Consider the following 20393-nt stretch of genomic DNA (forward strand, 5'->3'; position numbering starts at 1 on the left):
TCTTGCAAAATGTGCAGATGTGGGGCAGTCGGGTGATTTCTGCCTGACACCTCATCCTCTACCAGCCAGCTACCACAGTTGCTCTGTCTCTGCTCAGAATCAGCTGGACAGCAACTGTGCTATGCAGATTTCCAGGTTTCTTTGGTTTAGCTCACGATGAGTTCATAAGGAGTACATGTGTGGAAATGTTAAGTGAAAAGATCAAAGCCCAAGCAAATGAAAATCAAAAGAGAGGGAACCACTCTTGTTATTGTAATAGCTTAAAATGCCCTAAGCAGCAGCTTTCACACACTGACTGAAGCAAGATTCTAGCTGAGTATCAGTTATTTCTTGATGATACTTCATCTTAGAAGATGTACCCAATGCCATTCCCAGCAGTCAGGAAGAAAGTGGCACAAAAACCTGAACACTGCCGTGAGAAGTCTGCAGTGAGGAATCACGGTTGTGCTCAGCTAAGGACTATTATATAAATGTGCACAAAAATTGCATGGCTGTGCACATATCCAGGCGCCCCCTGCAAGGGGCACGCGACTGCAATATGCTCCACACAGGCAGCAGTAATCAAAAAAATGGCGAGGGTGAGCAGAAAATGGACCCTACCGTTCTCTTGCTTAGTTCACTTTTTTTAAAAATGTAACTTTACCTATTTTTATGAATAGGAAAAAAGCTGGACCCATGGCTGGGAACAGACACTTGACTGAAATAAATGCATCTGGAGGAAGGAAGACTGGCCTTTAAAAATCTATTTTAGCCCGTGGATAGGAAGCCGCTGGCTCGGCAGGTTATTACAGGGCTAAGGCATCCTGGCATCACTCTTTCTTCCTGCTGTGCATCTGAGGAAGAGAACCTTCATTTGGCCAAATGGGGATTCCCAGCACAGAAACCAGCTACTTTGGCCCCTCCAACCCTTCCTTCCTTTCAGTATTTGGCTTTCTGCTTTGGAAGGGATTGCTTATCCCAGCAAAAGGGAGAAAAGTAGCCAGATGGCACCAGGGGAAGCCAGTGAAAAGGAACCAATGGATCTGATGTCCAGCTAAGATTCAGACTCTGCTGGTGACTGTGCAAACTCATGAATCAGCTTATCTTGGGAGGGAATTAGACCAGTAGTAGCTGAAGAATGTGTGTTGACTTGGGTCCCTTGCTGTCGCTTAACAAGGGGGGAATTACAAGGAGAAAAACTCAGTGGAGAAGGAGGACGACAAGGAGCCCCCAAAGGAGATCCCAGCAGTCATTCAGCTCAGCAGGCGATGAAGGAGGGACAAGGTGGGGACCTGGGAGGCTTCCTGGGTGCTCAGACCTGCTGAGGGGAGGAAGTCTGGCCGAGGCAGCCCAAGCTTCAGCTGCTGCGTTGGGTCGGCCTGCGCCGTGCCGCGTGGTCCACAGCGTGATGAGGAACATCTCCTGGTGGTAAGGCACTCCTGGAATAGCCGTTTCATTTGAGCTTTGGCTTTGACTCTTCTTTCCTTAGAAATCTGCTTACTTTACTTTGGCACTTAAGAAGAGATCAAACAGGTTAAAAGTCAGCTTTACTATTTCTGTTGGTTTCTAGGAAGTTTAAGCCATGGCCTAAGGAGATTACCTTTGCCATTTGGAAGAGAGAAAAAAAAGCGGGGGGAGGATTTTTAATGGGTTGCAAAATAAAACCCATCATGACCATGGATATTCTCAAACAACCTCCCTGTCCTTTCACTCCATCACTAAACTTGTTGATTGAATTATTTCTGAATTCATGTAAAAATATCAGGGAGGCCATTTTAATCTCGTCAAAGTACTCACTCTGTGTGGAGTAACTCCTCTATGTGTCCCATCCGAAACTGCAGTTTTCTTCTGGGGCAGGGGCACAGAATACTCTTTTGCAGGAATATGTGCAGGAAAAAAAATCACTGGGGGTTCTGCCAGTTACTTGAACAAGAACAGAGCTAGGCTTATGCCGCATGTTTTTGAAAATCTCAGCTTTGATTTGTTAATGACCATTTGTATGATGGACTACTGCAAGCCATTTATCCACTGAAATAAATACTCTAAATAGAATAAAACAGGACACAGTCAGGCAAGCTGTGATTTGTACCAAAGCTTCAGATTTGCTGAAAGACAGATATATAATATTCCTCTTTTTTATTCTCTAGAAAACCACTACTAAAGAGTTTTTTTGCCAGTCTCTTTGAGATCATGTCAAAAAATAATACTGAAAACTGACCTTTGGGGATTTTCCTGGATAGCTTTTCATGCTCAGATAGAAAGCCATAGCCCTGAGTCAGCAAGGAGCAAACAGGGCTATCTTTAAACATGTGAAAGTGATTTATAGGAGTAATTTACTGAATCAGGCCTCATATGAGAGAGATAAAGAGGAAGACTCCATAAATAGGAAATTCTGAAAGTTATGTTTGGAATGTCACATGTGCCCCCCATCACCACTACCTCTTTAAAGAATGCATTAGTTATAGCAAAACTCCTCTTTATGAAAGTGGTGGTGGTTTGCTGGAAGGTGGACTGCGGATTCCAAACAAAGCCTCCAAATATCAACACCGAAGAGACTGCTGGAAGTCCTTCCTATCTTAGCAGCAAATCAGACTCATGATTTTCTGTATGCTGCAAACGCCAGCAAAAGAAACAACCTCCAAGAGGTGCAAAGGACTATGAGTGCCTGCATTTTTTGTTTGTTTTCTAATGGGAACCACTCTGCCTCTAAAAACTTAACCTTGTTAAGGTGTCTCAAGCAGGACATTCAGGAATTATTATGGTACCCAAAACCACTAGACATTTTATAAAACCCTAGCCTGAACCTATAATGAATTAGTCTCACACAAGAATAGATCTCATTAACAAAAACATGTCTGTTCTGCTGAAAGACAATATCTGTAATCACTGGTAAGAAGACCACGTTTGGTTATTTTTTTGTAATTCCTGCCCACCTCTCGAAGCAAGCTGAGATGACCTTCTAACAATAGTTTATTTCTTCTTGGCTTGATCTGAACAAAGCCTCTCTATTCACATGCATGTGAAAGAGAGTGTGGATATTTTTGTGGTGAAAGATCAAATCTCTCTTTTGAACTTTGCAGTGGAGAGGCTAATTGTAGCATCTCTGAGGGTTCGCTGGCCTTTCAGAAAGCAGCCAACCAAATGTTTGTTTACCAGGAGTAAGGAGTCTGTATATCAGAACAGTTGCCCACATTAATCTAGAGTCTTTTGTTGCTGCCTCAATGTCAGATGAGCAGAATGCACTTCCAAGCAGTGAGCTGTTTAGTTGGTGTGGCTTCACAATATTTCTTTTCATAGGAGCAATTGTTCACAAGGGATTCCCTCCTAGCTCTGCAGTGCTCAGCAGAGGTGTGGAAAAGCTGTGACTGGTCAAAGATGTCATGTATTTTGTTTTTCATTCCTCAGCCTGAAGCGAACATCTTGGCCCGGACTGGAGGATCTTGCTTCAGCTTTTGACCAGTGCTTCTCCAAGAAAAGTGCCTCAGGGAGAGGATGCCTAAAAACCAGAGGAGGGAGATCCTGTCCCAGGCAGTGCCAGCTTCGCCAAAAGACAAGTGAGATGATAACTTGCTGGTGGAACGAGTGCAGAGTTTTAACTAAGGTTTAGTGAGTGTGCTGCTACAAATGACTTTTCCGTTGTTGGAAGCAATCTGGTTCTTCCACAACCTGCATTTTTTGCAGGAGTTCTAGGGGTGGTCCCCGTGGCAGGGGGGAGAGTGTGCTTGTGTCAGAGAGAAGAATAGGCAAATCTTCCTTTCTTTGCACAGCACAACTTTGACAAAGGAGGTCCCTGAGAGCCCTATTCAAGCACATTATGGGCTCTGGTCCCTCTCTCATGCTGCAGTTGTCTTTGTACCAGGGCTCAAAGAGCTTGACCCCTGGCTGTATCAAGCAGGATCCTGCCCTGCATGCAGTTTTGTAGTTCTGAGGCAATAGTCACAATGCAAACTTGCAGGTATTTCTATGAGCCCACCTAACCACCTTTATTTGCTATAGGAGAGGGAATCTGCTCTGACTTTAGAATGGAAGACAGAAAAAAACCACAGTTTATGCACATACCTCAACTGCAAGAAAAGATGGTCCATTTTTTTCTTCATTGAGATGAAATGTAGCCTCCATTCTTCCTCATTTTTTGTAGTTGTCAGTAGTCTAATTGTTTCTATAAGCCATACTACTGAGTCTCAGTATATTGTAAAGAGAGGTACCTAAGTCATTGCTAGATCTGAGCTTTAATTCGGTACTTTTCAGAAAATAACATTTTTGGTCTGGTGAAAAAGGACTATAACAAGAAGCCTGGACGTTGCAGTCAGGCCAGGTGACAATGTTCATGCAATAGCTGAGCTGTTTGTATCACGTCTACTAATGCCAAGGGAGGGCAAGTTCCATGTCCATCGAGGCATGGATTGATCTATACGCCGTTGCCTCTAATGGTTGCATCCTACTGGAATACTGTGGGTTAAAACCACATCAGAAACTTGACCAAAGGCACCATTTCATCTCCTTTGGGAGACGGGAGACTAATGAAATTGTAACAGAAGTTTGGGGCTGCTGGGAGCTTTGCAAGCATTTCATCTGCAGGCTCAAATGCTGGCCAGTTTTCTGTCCTCTGAGCAGTACTCTGAGCCATTCAATCTCACCAAATCAAAAACATGCAGTAATGGATGGAAATCCAGTAATGATTAATCCTGTTTCATGTGAAGGACTGCGTAATTCCCCCAAATCTTGGAAGCAGGGACAACATAAGCACCAAGTGACTGCAGCTCCAGCTGAAGGTGTGGGGAGCTGAAAGTGGTCATCTAAGATTGCGCTGAGGCATCTCAAACTGGCTTCCCAGAAACAGACATTTATAAAACAGCTTTTGAAATCTGGAACCTTTCATACAGGAAATGATCGGCATTTAGGACTTGAAGCTATTCCCACTGAACCTAATCAGAGTATCATAGTGGTAAAAACTGTGATCTTCTTTTTAAGGCTAGATGTTCCTCTTAGTTGGGTCAGCATCATGTTGCGCTGTTTGGGGATCTGCTTCTCAGGGCCTAACTATTGGGGCCATTCTGTGATTCTGTGACTACCCTCGGGGCTCTAAGGACCAGAGCTGAACGTTCCTTGTGGGCCCCGGGTTATGCAGACGCTTATCAACCCTCTCTTTGCAGACTGCAGATTCCTCATCTGAGGAAAACTTTTAATTAAACTGTCAGGCTCTGGGACGTGCAGCTGAGGAGAACAACGGAGCTTGGAGAAACATATAAAGAAATATTTTTGATAAATCCCCGTGCAGCCGGAATGATGACATGCACTCTAGCTCTAGCAATCTCACTTGGCAGGCAGTTAGGGCTTTATATGTAAATGTAAACATATATTTACATACTTCCTAGCATCTGTTTTAAATTTATTTTCTCTTTGGTTCTATTTAAAGTATGTCTTGTCCTATTATCTCCAAGGCTGAATGTTGGAGGGGTCTGTTAATAAACTGTATCATGCAGAACAACAGTACAAACTCTCCCTCCTACTTTGCTTTTCAGCCAGGTCTACAGCTGCTCCTTACTTATTCTGTGCTAAGCACAACAGTATCTTCCCAATGCATGAAAGGAGCACAGTTTTCTGAGTGAGTGGATTCCTGCTGGGTACTGTATAATCTCATCACAGTTTCTACTGATTTATATTCAGTTGGTCTAACCCATTTGTCCTTTTCCATTGTTGCTACATGGTGCTGTCTTTTTCACAAAGCCATCTGCTGTTAGCTCAAGGTCTCCTTTGCTGTTTCCCTCCCCTAAGTCAACCTCAAGGAATAAAAATGATCTATTAAAAAGCCCTAGAACTGGAGCCATCGCACAGAACAGGAAGGTGCCTTAGGCCAGTGATCTGAATAGCCTTCAGCAGAGGGTCAACGCCAAAGCCGTGGTGACCAAAACATCTAATGAGTGAAATTCAGTGCACGATGCTGACCGGGGTAATGCCTATGATGTGAAACTAAACAGAACGGCAAATGAGAGAGAGAGAGATCATTGGTGTGAAATAGATATGATAAAATGAATGGGGAAGAAAAGAAAAAGAAAAATCCAAGCTCGCTGATGCCAACATTACAGCGTAGACTCTCATAGCAGAGGTTGGAGTTCTGGATGCCCCTCTTGAGAAGGCCCAGGCCTCATGTGCAGCGGTGCTCAGCATCTAAACCCCGTGCTGCTGAACTCATGGCAGTGCTGCCTGGCTGCACAAAAGGTGCTTAGGTGATAACCAGAGCAGCAAGACTACCTACGGCCACCAGCCGCAGCTGGTTTTATGACTTTGCCCATCTAATCCCTTTGTGAAGCCGGGCTTGCCACACTTCTCAGTGGGGATCCTAAGACCAGCAGATAGGCCGGGCATGAGGAGGAGACTTCCCGTGTTGCATAAAATTGCCTTTTAAAATGTTTTTTTTTTTTTTTCCAAAAACCTTAAGCATCTGTGCAAATATGTATCATGGCCTTAAAAGCACTGAGTTCTGCATGGCCAGATGATCAAAGGTTTTTCTGCACTGATGAAATTCCAGGGAATCTGAGGTGGGGGGGAAGGGCTAGAGATAGATAGCCAGAAACAAAATGCTCAGATGATCTATCCAACAAAGTTGTTTCTCCAGCCAAATTATTCAGTCTTTCATGAGAAAGATGACTTGGTTTGGCAAGGAAAAAGAGACAGTTCCACCAGACAACAATACTAATAAAAAAAAGCCCTCATTGAATACTAAATATCATCAGTCCAGGGGAAATATGACTTGTTCTCTCCTGTGGTAGAACTTTGGGTTGAAATCCTAAAACCAGCTACCCTGGGATAAGTACCAGAGAGCCTGGGCTCATGCTGACCTACATCAAGTTTTCTGTTGGCTTAGTAAGTGCATTTTCTGAAGTTTTGTCTCTAGAAGTATCTCATTAAAATGAGATGTAAATCACCAAGATAAATGCCTGACTAAATGGATAAGCTTCTCATACACACCAGAATTACATTGGAATTGAATTTCTCCCTTCACTGGGCAGGTTATGACTTACCCTGTAGTTATAATTCACATTCTGGTCTTGCAAAGTTTATGAACCTGCTTATGGACTCACTAGCAAATGTGTCTGTAAATATGTTTACCATGTAATACCCCAAAAAGCCATACCTTCACCTTAATGTCACTGTGCATGAAGTCTCTATTAGAGACCAGGCTGACCTGTGAGAAGAGATACAAATCAAATATAAATGAGACTTTCTGTGCCCAGAAAAACTGCTATCTTAGTTTGCTCTGAGTTTTGTTCCTCTTGCCAGCAGTACTGCTCCCTAAAGGCTGCGACAGCTCCAGAGAGAGCTGCCCCTCACTGTCCGGGCACAAATCCTCTCCCCTAGCATGGGCAATTTGGGGTTGGAGGCTTCAGGTTGAGCATGAGTCTGCCCTGCAAGTTCCCGCGTTGGTCTCTAAGTGCTCTATTGCCATATGGCAGCATCGCTCACCATACAATAATTTCTGCCATTATTCTGGCAAATTATGTGAGACTGTTAATTTTTGAGAATCAGCATTTGCGTTCGCCAACTTTTCAAGGTAAAGAAGAGTCATGAAGGGCCGAGGGTGTTTGTGGCTGCAGTGAGAACATACTGCTTGGTCGCTATATTCAAAGGTCTCAGGCTCTTCCCTTGCTTCTTCGCTCCCGTCTTGCCCAACACGTACAATTTAGGCGATTTCCCGAGGAACACGGGAATCCCTGCGGAACAGGCATAAAGGAACACCAGGTCTGGTTGCTTGGAGCAGGGCATAGCGCCCTGCCTTGATTTCCTTTACTAAACAGGAAAATTTGACTCCGACTTTCCACCACCTCCCAGAACCGCATGCCCACACAGATGGATAAACACGCACACGATTACAGCTCAGGGCTTCCCATACACATGCGCTCTATCCAGCCATCCAGGATTTTCTTTGTAAAAGTCACTCTTTCTAAAATAACACAAAATGAATTGTTTGCCCTCACCTTCCTTTTTTCCTAGTATGTGTTTAAAAAAAAAAAAAAAGTTTCCTAATTGCTATTGCAGAAGAGACTTGATTTACATTTTCCACCATGCAGCACCCACACAGTTAGACCTTGCTCACCTCAGCGACAAGAACACACGTGCTCACTTTCTGAGTCTATTAGCACACAGCAGCTAATCCTTCCCTTTACAGCATATTAATGGCTGTTTGCCTTTCTGCATCATTTGCATCTTCCCTCTATTCCCAGGGGTGGTTAAGTGCTGATGCTAAATAAACATAGCGCCTACAGCTATGGTTCCTTGCTTTAAAAAGCCCAAAAGAGGGAACGGAATTAGAAAAAAAAATAATAAAAAATGAAAGCCTATTTTGCATGGTTTCCAACCCTTGGATCCTAATCCAAACCTCCTGCAATGTAGAAAGCAGAAGAAATGCACACCACAGGTATCCTGGCTGCCCGAATCAAGGGTGATGTTCAATGGTGCCTTGCTCAGAAGCAGGCCTAGGACACTGCCAACAGTTCCCTGTATTCAAACAGGTTTCTAGCACAAAGAGCAGGTCTAGCACCCAGTTACCTTTATGATACCCATCCATTTTCCAAGAAAAGCCATCTAAAGCCTTCTGGTGATCAAGGGCACTCCAAGATAGGAAAACTGGCTCTTTTTTGCCTCCCATCATCTGGTTATTCTGATTGCTAAAAGCCATCTGATTCAAACCATGCTGCATCTGAGATGGCCCCTAGTCCTTTGCCCAAACAACTCCTCAGTTACACCAACAGGACCATTAAAATTGGTCATTCCTGTCCTTCTCCTCAGCAGAGAGAGGAAAGGGCTGTAGCAGCAGCCTTCGGGCTACGAAGGAGCTGTGCTGGGACCATTTGCCAGGCAGATGGCAAATCTCTGTCCCACCTTGAGCACACCTGGCCCACAGATCTCATTAATTTCCCAGAGAGAAACCCCAGTCAGCTGTTTTTCTCCATGAAACATTCACATAGCTGAAAGCTTTGGTGGTTTCGCAGTGCCAGATCGCTCATAGCAAGGAGGCTCCGTGGCCACCCACATTATACTCAAATGCGCAAAGGAGCCAAGAACTTTTGCATAAACAACTCTGTGCAATTTGCTGAGATGCTGCTGTATTTCTGCATGACAAGTTCATTACTGTTTGGCCTCAGCTTATGCTGATGTGCAGAGAAAAAGGAAAGAGAGAGAGTCTTCACAGTTACATTAATTTCGTTTTATTTAATAAAAAACAGTATCAGATTAAAAATACAAACACTTTGGGTGATTATCCAGCGTTTTCCCCTGTGTGCCTTGAAGAGCTCAAACCAACCAAGGATTGGGAAAAAAAAACAAAACAAAAATAACACCAATTTTGGCCGGAGCTGTAAAATAATGTTGCACCAATTAAATTACACCAAATATATTATTATACCTTTGAAATGGCTTTCAGACCAATAAATAAAAAAGACAAATTCAAATAAAAAAGTCAACTTTGTATTACAAAAAAATTAAATAAAAATCACAACACTAATAATAACAATGTGCAGTCAAGTTTTTTTTTTTTTTCTTCTCTTCTAGGAATGATAACATGCTGGTAAACATGTAACATGCCAGTAACATGCCAGTAAATCCCTACGTAATATTTCCAGTTTGGCAGCAAGCAGTTCACTCATTCATTCACATTTGAACACAAGGAAGCAGGCCTGGGCAAAAGCCTAGGTAGGGATGAGCCTTCAGAGTGTTTCCCAGTTCCCTGCAACAGCCGTTGAGTTCCCTTCATCTTGAAACCTATAACATCCATTCAAGGTTTAGCCCCAGATCTGCAAGGAAGGTGTCAATCAGTGTGAACTGGAAACTGCGTCAAGTTGTTTGCAATGCAGCACAACAAACTTCTTAACTGAATACACTGCAAAACAGGGTATTGCTTCCAGGTGGGCTAGAAGAGCACGTAAAGGCCCTGTGAGAAGACAGGACACGTGAGCATCACAGAAGGGTGGACAGAGAAATGACCTGAAGTTGCCCTTCCCAAGCAAATGAACAGTGAGCCAAATTTCACTTGCCTGCCTGAGAGCACATCTCTCATAGGATTCATGGATACTGATGCCACCTACTCCAGGGCCAAATTTGGTTCAGAGTAATGAGGAAAGGCTCTCCGTAGAGTCAGATGAGCTGACGGAGGAAACTGCAGTTCGTTCCTCTTTACACTGGACTTTCCAGTCAATTTTCAGGAGCAGCTGGCATACTTAGGTACCATGACACACCAAGTAAGAAACCTGCAAGTTGGGAAACAAGAAGCGAAAGCGCTCCCTGCCCCAGCCTTCAGTCATCTATGAGTTATTCTTGATTCTCCAAGAATTCCCAACGGAACTCAATTCCCATTCTTCATGATCTCCAGGATTTTGGACACAGAGGGCCAAATTCTGCTTTTTATTGTAGTTACGAGGTTGGAATGAGAACCGAGTTTGCCGCATGCTCCCGTGTTCCAGGTGTGTGTGCACGCACCTACTTCCGAGCTGCCGGGCTCTGCCACATAAGGGCATCTCCAAGAAAGCCAAGGGCTGTGTGCTCAGTACATGAGACTGAAATGGGCCTTGAGATTCCAGTTTGCCCAGGCCTGTCAAACGCACAGTGCCTCTCTAACACAGGCTTACATTCAGGTAATCCAGTAGACCCATGTGGTACCTTTATGGGAGTTGAAGCCTTGAGTCTAGACATTGATATGTCTCAGAATGCACATACACAAACACATATCCTTCTCTTTTTTTTTTTCAAATTGATATTATCACATATGCAGTACCAGCTACACTGTAAATAGAGGCCTGCATTTTTACACTAACCCTGTAATCAAATCTACTATTATCATTTCATCATTCAATTCTTTCTGCTCCATTACTACCTACCTAGAAACAACTTACTTCATTTGGAGAAAGGCACATTCCCACCAACTTTCTGACCTCTATCCACTTCCTACATGCTACAACCTTTTCCTTAGCTAACTTTCTGATAGCAAACTACCTGTCACCTTCAAACACTACAAACTAATAGCAAGGTGGCATCATTTTCTGACAGTGACTGAACTCTAGATTGCAAGATTAGTTTAACCCTTAAGACAGTCTGTTAGATCTACCTTTCTCTGGGCATTCATGGGGTGGCTGGCAATTTGGAAAAAGTCACAAGTTAAACATACAGATTGAAATGCTTTTAAAAGTTTTTTATAACATCCATGTCCTTTCCCTTCCCATTATCATTTCTGTGATTGCATTTCTGGTTGCTAGGAGTACTAGTCGGAAGAGATTTGAGGGCCTCCTGCTCAGTTACAAGCAGTGCCTGTGGGAAGAACCAAATGTGAATGCCTAGCCCCACTGCCATCCCTGTACATCACACAAGGCTGTACTGAGGTGATCCTCAAATTGTCTGTCCCAGAATGGGTTCAGAGGCTCTCAGGTCTTCCTGCTAGAAGACCATCTCACCGTGGTGATCATCTAGCCTCGTCTCCTGCATACCACATACCAAAGATTCTCAGTGTGCAATTTCTGTGCCCCAGATGAGTAACTTAATGAGGAAACAAAGGCTCTCTTTCTAAAAGACATGAATTTTCAAAACTGACTTGAAGAATTCAGCTCATCTCTTGATAGAACTGATCTACCTCTTGATACAACTGACCTAATATTAATCATGAACTACTCAAAATGTTTGTGCCTCACTTCCAGTTTGAATTTTATCTAACTTGACTTAGATGTCAATGCTTCTGCTTGCTAGATCCTGACATTCTTTCATCACATTTAAAAGACCACAGGTTTTCTCTGGGTAGCTAGCTAACAGTTTGAGGAAACAAAACCAGAGAAGTGTGAGATGCCTTTGGGTTTATTTTACACTTTGCTAGGAGTCCAGCTATGTAGGCACAGTCAGGCCCTTTGAAGGAAAACCTACCATTGTCACCAAAACAGTAACCTGGCTGACTCCAACATAAAGGTACACAGAGCAACTCCTCTCGATCCCTTTCTATCTTCTCTCTGCTAGTTGAGCTTGTTGCAGATCTCTAGGGCTTTCTTGTAGACCTGAGTCACATCATCCATGTCTGTGAGGAGGGAAAAACTGCTGTCTCCCAGACGGTTGCGATAACGTTTTAGATACTGTGGCCGTGGGCGGTTCTGAAGTCCTTCGAAGTCTTGGATCTGCAGGAAATTTTCGGCAGAGACACAGCTCCTTATCCTCTGTCTGTTTGGTCTATTCTCATGCAAATCCAGCAAATCAAAGGAGTCACTGGACAAAATACTGTCATCACTAATGACACTGGAAGGGCGACTGTAACTTCGAGGTAGCCCATCCCCGGGCAGGACCACTGCTTCCATTGCGTCCAGTGTTGGTGTATCAGGGCTGATCAAAGCAGCTTCAGGGCTTGTAGAATACTTGCTGTTATGTTTCAAGATGCCCTTACGCCTGCAAGAGTGGCTAAAAGACCCATTTCTGGATGGCTCTGTGACACCTGGAGAAGTGTCACTGTTTACTGTCTCCTCATTATTGTCCAAGAGCTCAGAAGATTCACTTCGTTCTGGAGAAGAGTAGTAGCCGGACTCTCTCTGCTGAGTCTTCTTTAAGATTCCTTTTTTTGGCATTAATGAAGACTGCTTAGTGCCATATTTGCCTGCTACCTCTCCCTCCACAACACTTTTAATGGCTACACCAGTTCTACACAACTCTTGCTCTAACTTAAAAGCAGAAGGTAACACTGGGTTGACCACTCCTTCAATGAATCCTGCACTGTGAGATCGATGTTCACTGTTGCTCCTTTTCTTCAGGATGCCTTTGGGTCTCTTGGAGATGGGTTTAGATGCATTTTCAGCTCCTCCTTCCTGGATGGACTGTGCAATGTCATTTTCCTTTTTTGATTTTTTCAGAGACCTTTGTCTCTCTAATGTGACTTCAGGACCTTTGGGCTTAGAAAGGCACTTAATTTTGGTATCAGTCTCTGGTTGGAGGCCAGTGGAACGGTGATGCCAATCAATGAACCTTGCCAGCAGCGGGGACTCAGAGTCCCTCATAGCATCACAGTCACAAACACTACTCTTGTAGCCCCAGTTGACCCACCAGTGATTGGCAATGTCTTCAATGGTTGCTCGGCGCTCAGGGTTCACCATCAGCATCCATCTAATAAGACCACGAGCATCTGTGGACAAAGAATGGATTATAAAATATTTAGAATGTAGCTGCTGTTGGCTTTCGTCAGTTTAAAATGGAAATGTGAAGACAATACGCAAGTGAACAAAAATAATGCTTCTCGCCACAGGAGAAGTGAAAGGCAGCAAGGCTCTGGCCATCAACTTTGGGAAATACATTTGGATATTATTTCTTATCAGAAGAATATGAACCACCCAGGGAAATGTACACCGTGTTATCAAAGCAATTAATATTTGTACTGTTAAATCAGTGAATAGCTCCATAATACTGAAGTATGGAAGAGGAAGTCACTGACCTTTCTATCAACTCTGCTTATCATAAAACTGGGAGTAAAACAAAGGGGAATTGGTGTATTTTACATGATCTACATATTATCACCTTATGTATATTTTAAAGGAATATTTTTGTAAAGAGAACAACCAGGAAGGAGAAAATAGAAAGAGGTGGCAAAAAAGATGATGAAGGATAAATATCCAGTTAAGCATAATAATATATACACAGATGCTTAAAGCTGGAAGGAGTCATTCTAAACAATGAGCTGGACTTTGCTGATGATTTCCTGTCAGGTATCTAATAAATGTATTACCCCCAAAGTAGAAATAACTGTGAAAATAGTGGTATCTAATTTAGATTTTGGACTGGCTTCTTGGATAACAGACTGCTTCCTTCTGACCATTCATCTTCTCTCTGCTTGTGATATACCACAATGTAGTTAGAGGACTGATCTGTACCACTATGTTGTATCAGTTTACAGCTTGTCTGAACAATTCCACTTGCAATAGCTAACAGATTTCCACTGTCATAGATCTAGTTAAAAGAGCCTGTTAAAGCTTCCCCAAGGCAATAAAATCTATATCTGCTATAAAACTTTCATTTCAAAAGGGCTTTTGGTAAATGCTGTACCCAGATGGGAATTGATAGCAGATGAAGGCAGTAAGGGAATTAGAGAATTTTTTTCTTTGTCATTCTAACATGACACCAAAACACGTTAAAAGAGGCAGGGTAAACCCTCCAGTCTGAACTCTTGTCAGCTCAGTACATTACCCTCACTCTTTTTGTATACCTGAGGTCTGTGTTGGCTCACGATATTCTCCACTGCTGATCTGCCTGATGAGATTTTTGTGATCAAAGCCGTCAAAGGGCATCGTTCCATAAACCAGAGTGTAAAGCAATACACCAAGGGCCCAGCTGTCGACCTGAAATACAGAGACAATGCATGTAAAAGCCAGGAAAGCTGATCCCCACCATCTTCCAAACTATTAGCACTGCCATAGCAGCATCAAGGCCAGCTGCGCTTACTTGCGGCACCCGGGAATCCAGCATCTGACAAACCAAAGTAAATCAAAGCAAATAAAGGCAGCTTGAGAACTACCAATACGAGCAAGAAGCACTCTAGCCCACATGTGCAACAGTAGTAGCATAAGGCATGTAATGAAAGGCAAGCTATCCTCATAGCGCCGGCAGAAATCTTGTCCTTCTTACCTCTGGGCCTCGGTAAGGTCGTCCATTGACTATTTCAGGAGAAGCATACAGGGGGCTCCCACAAAAGGTCTGAAGAAACTTGTCTTTGTGATAAAGGTTGGAGAGTCCAAAATCAGCAATCTGCAAAGACAATTACACAAGGCTTCTGTAGCATTAACAATAGTTTAATTTAATAGAAAATTCTTTATCAGGAAAGAGTTACACTGGATCATGCTGTAGGGCAGGAACCTTGACTTGGATAACCTCTCAAGTTGCTTCCCTGGCCTTTTTATTTAAGCGATTTTATGACATTTCTCTCTAACAATATTCTAGAGAAAGGGAAATATCCCCAGGTTAAATCCTCCAGATTAAGAACAGGGACACTTGGGTTCTATTCATAGCCAGGTTGCTGATTAACTGCATACACATCAGCTGTCCAGGGTGAAGTGCACATATTAGCAGAGAAAATCTTTTTCTAGAAGGCACTGGGCCTGTTCACCGTGTATGATCATTAATACCAAGGGAAAGCAATGTATGTTCTTGTGCATGCAAGCCTAGAACCAAGACCTTTAAACTCAGCAGGAAGAGTGAGGCTGGAGTGTCACAGAAAACTTAAGCTCAAGATTACAGAAGAAAGGGACTTTTAAAATCACTTGGAATTTAACTCCGCTAGGAAAAAAAGCGAGAGAGAGAGTTACTCACTAACTGTTCCAGATTCAGGGACACCACACCGAGGAATTTGAGTTGTTAAACAAACAAGATGTCTATCACAAGATAATAAACACAAGTCCGGTTCCTAACTGGAAACAATGGGCCCAAATCCGGCTTTCCCAACACAAGTAAAACTCCCTTGAGACTGTTGGGAATTTTGCCCATATAGGAATTGAGGGATTAAGTCCAAATAGTTTGTTTACTTCAATTCTCTGCTCTTGTTCTTATAAAACAAAGGCTAAGGATGGCAACTCTAAATACTCCCACAACCTTTGTATTTCCTTTGTTTCTCTAGCATAAGGCAGTGAATCTCAATTTTTATCTTGTTTAAAATGAAAACATCTCTGTTTTCAAAAAGATATTTTTATTACTGCTCACTATTGACGTAAGACATACATAAAAGATACAAAGCACATGCATAAAATAAGTATTATCAATTTGTAGCTATAAGAGACAGAATTTTTTAATAGGTTTTCTCCACCTTCTTCAAGTCTTTTGTACCAGAAAGAAATTAAAACCCAGCAAAAAGTACTGATTAAGTGGTATCCCAACAGAAAAGTCAGGAAAAGACAAAGTGATCAGAAAGGGAAGGGATTTACCAACAGCACCATTCACTCCTGGCTTTTTGAAACATATATCATCATTGCTGCTAATACCTTTCAACCTGCAAGATGTAGCAAACTCTTGGGAGACATAAAAGCTTTGTTTCTATTAACCAACCAAACTCCTGCAACTACCCCAAAAAAATGACAGTCAGGACCAAAAATTTTTTAAAAAAGTCAGTGAGGTATGGACATAAAATCCAGATTTCCTTTCTTTTACCCTAACATATCAAGATATATACATATATATATTTTCTATGTTATAAAAATCCACATATTGTTTAAAGTCACAAAGACAATGTGAGATTTTGTGTATCACACTCTCTTATTTTGATGCCCTGTATTTGCAGGTGTTCCTCTGAGAATTTGGACTCGTCCAGCACAAAGAGCAGCTGATCCCTGCTCATGAATGTTAATTCATCTCAGCATGATCCATTCATAGTTTGAATTTATTCAATCCCCCAAATAGGGTATTATCAACCCAGGGCAGAAAATTCAACCCTTAAATAAATGTGGTTTGTAAAATCTTCATTGTATGGCTGGAATGTCATTGAAAACAGCTGGTGTACTATTGCAGTCTGCAAACATATTCTCATGGCTCAGATTGCACTTAATTGCCCTAAATTCCACTTTCTTATCAAGTCACCCAGACTGGCTTGCAGGAAGTTGGTTTTAAGTCTTATGAAGTGTGCCCTGTCAATCAGGGGAAGAATGGGATCGTTTCAGTGCTAAAACTTGCTGGTTATTGAATTTAATTTTAGTTCAGGATGCAGCTAAGACGGGGGCAAACACTGCACAGTATGCTTCTTAAGAAAATATATTTCCTTAACACCATGGAATGTATAAAATGCATGTAGATGTGCATGAATATATATAGAGATACACATACCATTCTTCATACTAAGAAACTCTCAGACTTGGACATTCATGTTTTCATTTTGACCATTCAGGAAAGGAGTATTTATGTTACAGTCCACTCCCATACTCACAGACTGATGTTTATCAGCTTTTCCCATTAAAACTGTCATGCCCCCCCAAAACAAGATTAATAGAAGCCAACATTACTTCATGTTCTTGGCACTTTAATGGAACGAAGGCATCAAGTCAAAAAACTTCCTAAATTAGGAGGAGCTGGGAAGTGGAGTTTATTCCCTTCACTTCAGGAGGTGCAATGTTTCATATTTACTGTTAGCTATGATAAATCCAATGTAATTTTGCTGCTTAAGTGTGGACTATACATTCTGTGAAGCTTGCACTCATGGAAATTGCCAATTTTACACTGCTTAAGAATCTGGCTCTTTGTACTTCCAAAAAGACAAATAACTAGGTCTCTCAAAGCAAACGAAACTTGTGCGTAGTCGATGAGACTTCCAGGAAAGTAAATCCCAGCTACATATACTTACTCTGTATATATGAAACCCTCGTGGGTGTTTAGGGGTTAGTCTGATTGGTGTCCCCTTACCAGCTCAAGAGAAAGCAGAGTTAGCAGGATTGTGTTACTACTCTCCCTGCATTTTTCTCTCCTTCTATCACTCCAGGATGGATCACGTAGTTTAGTTCAAGCTGTGCTGGGCCTCTCTTTTAGGTGTGATTCCCAGTCCAGAAGCCCCCATAGCCCTACCACGAACGGGGAGATTTTCTCTTCCCTGTGCCAGGCTACATGACAGTGGCATCCCCTGGGGGTGGCTGTGGCATGGGGACAGACACGGCACTTGGATAAGCCTGAGAGAGGCACTGAGCATCTGGCTGCTGCATTGGGCAGCAATTTCTCTCCAGCAAACTGTGCACAGTATTTTGGTACCAGAAAGGAGCTGCGAGGTTGCACTGGGACCCATCCACCCTCGTTGTGCTAAACAGCAGTAGGTATGAGTTAGTGGGGGGAATTTGTACCCTCACCCCGCTGCCATTTGAGTAAATTCACATCTACAATGATGCAAAAAATAGCACCCTCTGTCTCTTTAAAACTAATGGTGAGAAGATGGTACCATCAGCAGACTTTTAAGACCACCAAAGGCACATGCCTAAAGTTGGTGTGAAATTCTTCCTGCATATAACCTCCTAACTGCCCAGGTCAGAGGAGCTTTTTAGATGCTTTATGGTTGCTTTAGCCCTGCTCTCCATCTAGCGCTGCCCACGTGCTGCTGCGTTAGGATTAGGAAAGGTGACATCCTCTTGATGGCACAAACATGTCAGGGGGAGACTGCTTTGCTGCTGCGCTGTTGGGGCAGCAGCTGCATCTGCCCATGGGAATCCACGACAAGCAGAGGGGGCAGCTCCAAATCATCTAGAGCTGGAGAGTAGAAAGGAGAAAGCAGAGGGAGATCAAAGTAGCACGGAGTAATTTTAAGCTGATCTGTGCAACTAGTCGTTGGCATGTGGATATGAGGAAGGAAAGGCTTGTACATGTGGCAAAGTCCCTAATTTCATCACCACGTTATTTAAATATTTAAGTATGTCTCACTACAAATAAGGCAAGAAAGTAAATAATTTTTTTCTGCTCTGGGAGTTGGCCGTGTCCAGGGAAGGTTTAGTTTTAGAATCCTGCTTCACTATTGACTTTGACAGATAGACTGGTTCCCAGGAGAAACACTCAGCCGGGGAGTTCCTGTTGCATACCTGGGTGTAGGTCTGGGGAGAAGGACAAGGGCCTCTTCGACGACCTGGCTGGCTGAACTCCTTGTACCCAGCTGATCTGTGTGCATATTCAGTCTCATGGTGCTTAAAAGTCATTTTATTTATTTGTGCTTGCTGCATTTAGTGCAATAGACTATTAAATAATAGTTTGCAGGAAATACTACCATGAGGACACCCAGTCCCTTGAAAACATAATACACAGTTCAGCTTCCCCTAATCATCCTCCTGCTGTGGCCTGGGGGACCTGCAGAACTCTTCATAACTTTTAATTTTTTTGTCACCTGCAGCCATTGTTATTTTCTAGTTGTGGTGCTTCAACACATAACACATCCAGAGATTTTTGTTCACCATTTAAACGAAAAAAAAAGCTTATTATGTATCCATACACCACTCATCTGTCTCATGACCTATCTTTAATGAACTAAAATTTAAGAATGGTTCCAAAATTACCATTGTATTTTATCAGCTGGTTCACGGACCATTTTAGTTGAGATAATAATTTATTTCCTCTTTATATTCTGTTCTGAAAGTACTGTTTAAGTTGATTGATAGATAGGTAGGTAGACAGACAGATATGTATATATAGCATTGGAGGGGATGTGGGAAGTTGCAGCTAACAGAATTTCTTCATGTATTTCTTGAGTTGCCATATATATATCTATATTTATATATATACATATTATTTTTTTAATAGGGATTTTTTCTTATATTACTATGGCATGCTTGTGTAAATCATAATGTGTAGCTCACTAGCTTCTTCCAAAATATGTATTTAATTACATGTTGCACACGTGGACAAAGGGATTCCTTTCATTTTTACATTCTTAAAATCAATCTGTGAAATTTGTAAGTGCTTTGTAGTCTCCTGAATGAAATATAAATACAGGTCTGGGGAAGTACAGATACAATTATCACTCAATTTCTAGAAAATATCTTCCACTGACTATTTGAAGGCAACCATCCATGGCAAACCCTAAATTGCATATTTCTTCTTTTGTGCCTGAATAAACTATATAGAAATACTTCCTGAATCAGGACCTGATAGATTTACTCAACTGCTAATAAATAGTTTACAGCTCCATATGTGTTTCCTTGCCAACAGTTATTGTTCAGTGAAACAAAGAAAGAGTGGAAAATAAAATTCTATATAAGTAACACTGAAACCATAACGATCCATTCACAGCTTCAGTATCAAAGCAGATGATAGCGTCAGTATGTTTAACATCAAGTAACTAGGACCGATCTTAGTCATGTAGTAGGAAAGGTGAAAAAAAAGAAATGCAACATAAAAAGTCCTCTCTCGAAGTAATTCCAATTTTAGTGACATTGCTAGTAAGATGTATGAAATACAAACTGTTTCCCAAGTTTCAGATTCATGAGACCCTTCGTGGAGATAGTTACTGGCAGACAGCAAGACAGCTTGCAGCCACCTGTGTGCATATACCCATGCTCAGGATGGATTTCTTGCCCACTCATAGGCATGCCTTGCAGTTTGCAGTAACTGAGAATAGTGACTGCAAATAGTCACTGAGGAAAGGCTGGAATCAGGCTAAATACCTCCATGGCAGCTTAGAAACAACTCAGTTCAGTAAAGGCAAACCTTCAAGAAAAAGATGAGTCCAAGTTACTGGAGGGTATGTGGGCAGTTGCAGCTAGCAAAATGTCTTCATGTATTTCTTGAGTACTGCATTTACTTCAAAAGACGGCTGCAGTACTTAAAATACGTAGGATCCAGATGGAAAAGCTTGGTACCTCTGAAGTAACCAAGAGAATACTAGTTTTAGTAGGTTGGACATAGACACTAGTCTAGACCCCTCACCACAAAAAATTAAAAAAAAAATAAAAAAGGGGAAAAAA

The 20393-nt window shown here is 42.2% G+C and overlaps 1 protein-coding gene across 1 annotated transcript in view; it reads right to left on the reverse strand.

Moving 5' to 3' along the window:
- Positions 1-11616: 11616 nt before the first annotated feature.
- NUAK1 (NUAK family kinase 1) overlaps positions 11617-20393 on the reverse strand; it is a 46280-nt gene continuing 37503 nt past the window's right edge. The window contains exons 5-7 of the mRNA XM_010221131.2: positions 14611-14730; positions 14192-14324; positions 11617-13117 (exon numbers count right to left, since the gene is read on the reverse strand). Of these exons, the coding sequence (XP_010219433.2) occupies positions 11967-13117; positions 14192-14324; positions 14611-14730 (1404 nt within the window). The 3' untranslated portion in view covers positions 11617-11966. The remainder of the gene's footprint in view (positions 13118-14191; positions 14325-14610; positions 14731-20393) is intronic.

The sequence above is a fragment of the Tinamus guttatus genome, unplaced genomic scaffold (genome assembly GCF_059628265.1).
Source record: "Tinamus guttatus ecotype Peru unplaced genomic scaffold, ASM5962826v1 Tinamus_guttatus_pri_ptg000125l, whole genome shotgun sequence".
NCBI lineage: Eukaryota > Metazoa > Chordata > Aves > Tinamiformes > Tinamidae > Tinamus > Tinamus guttatus.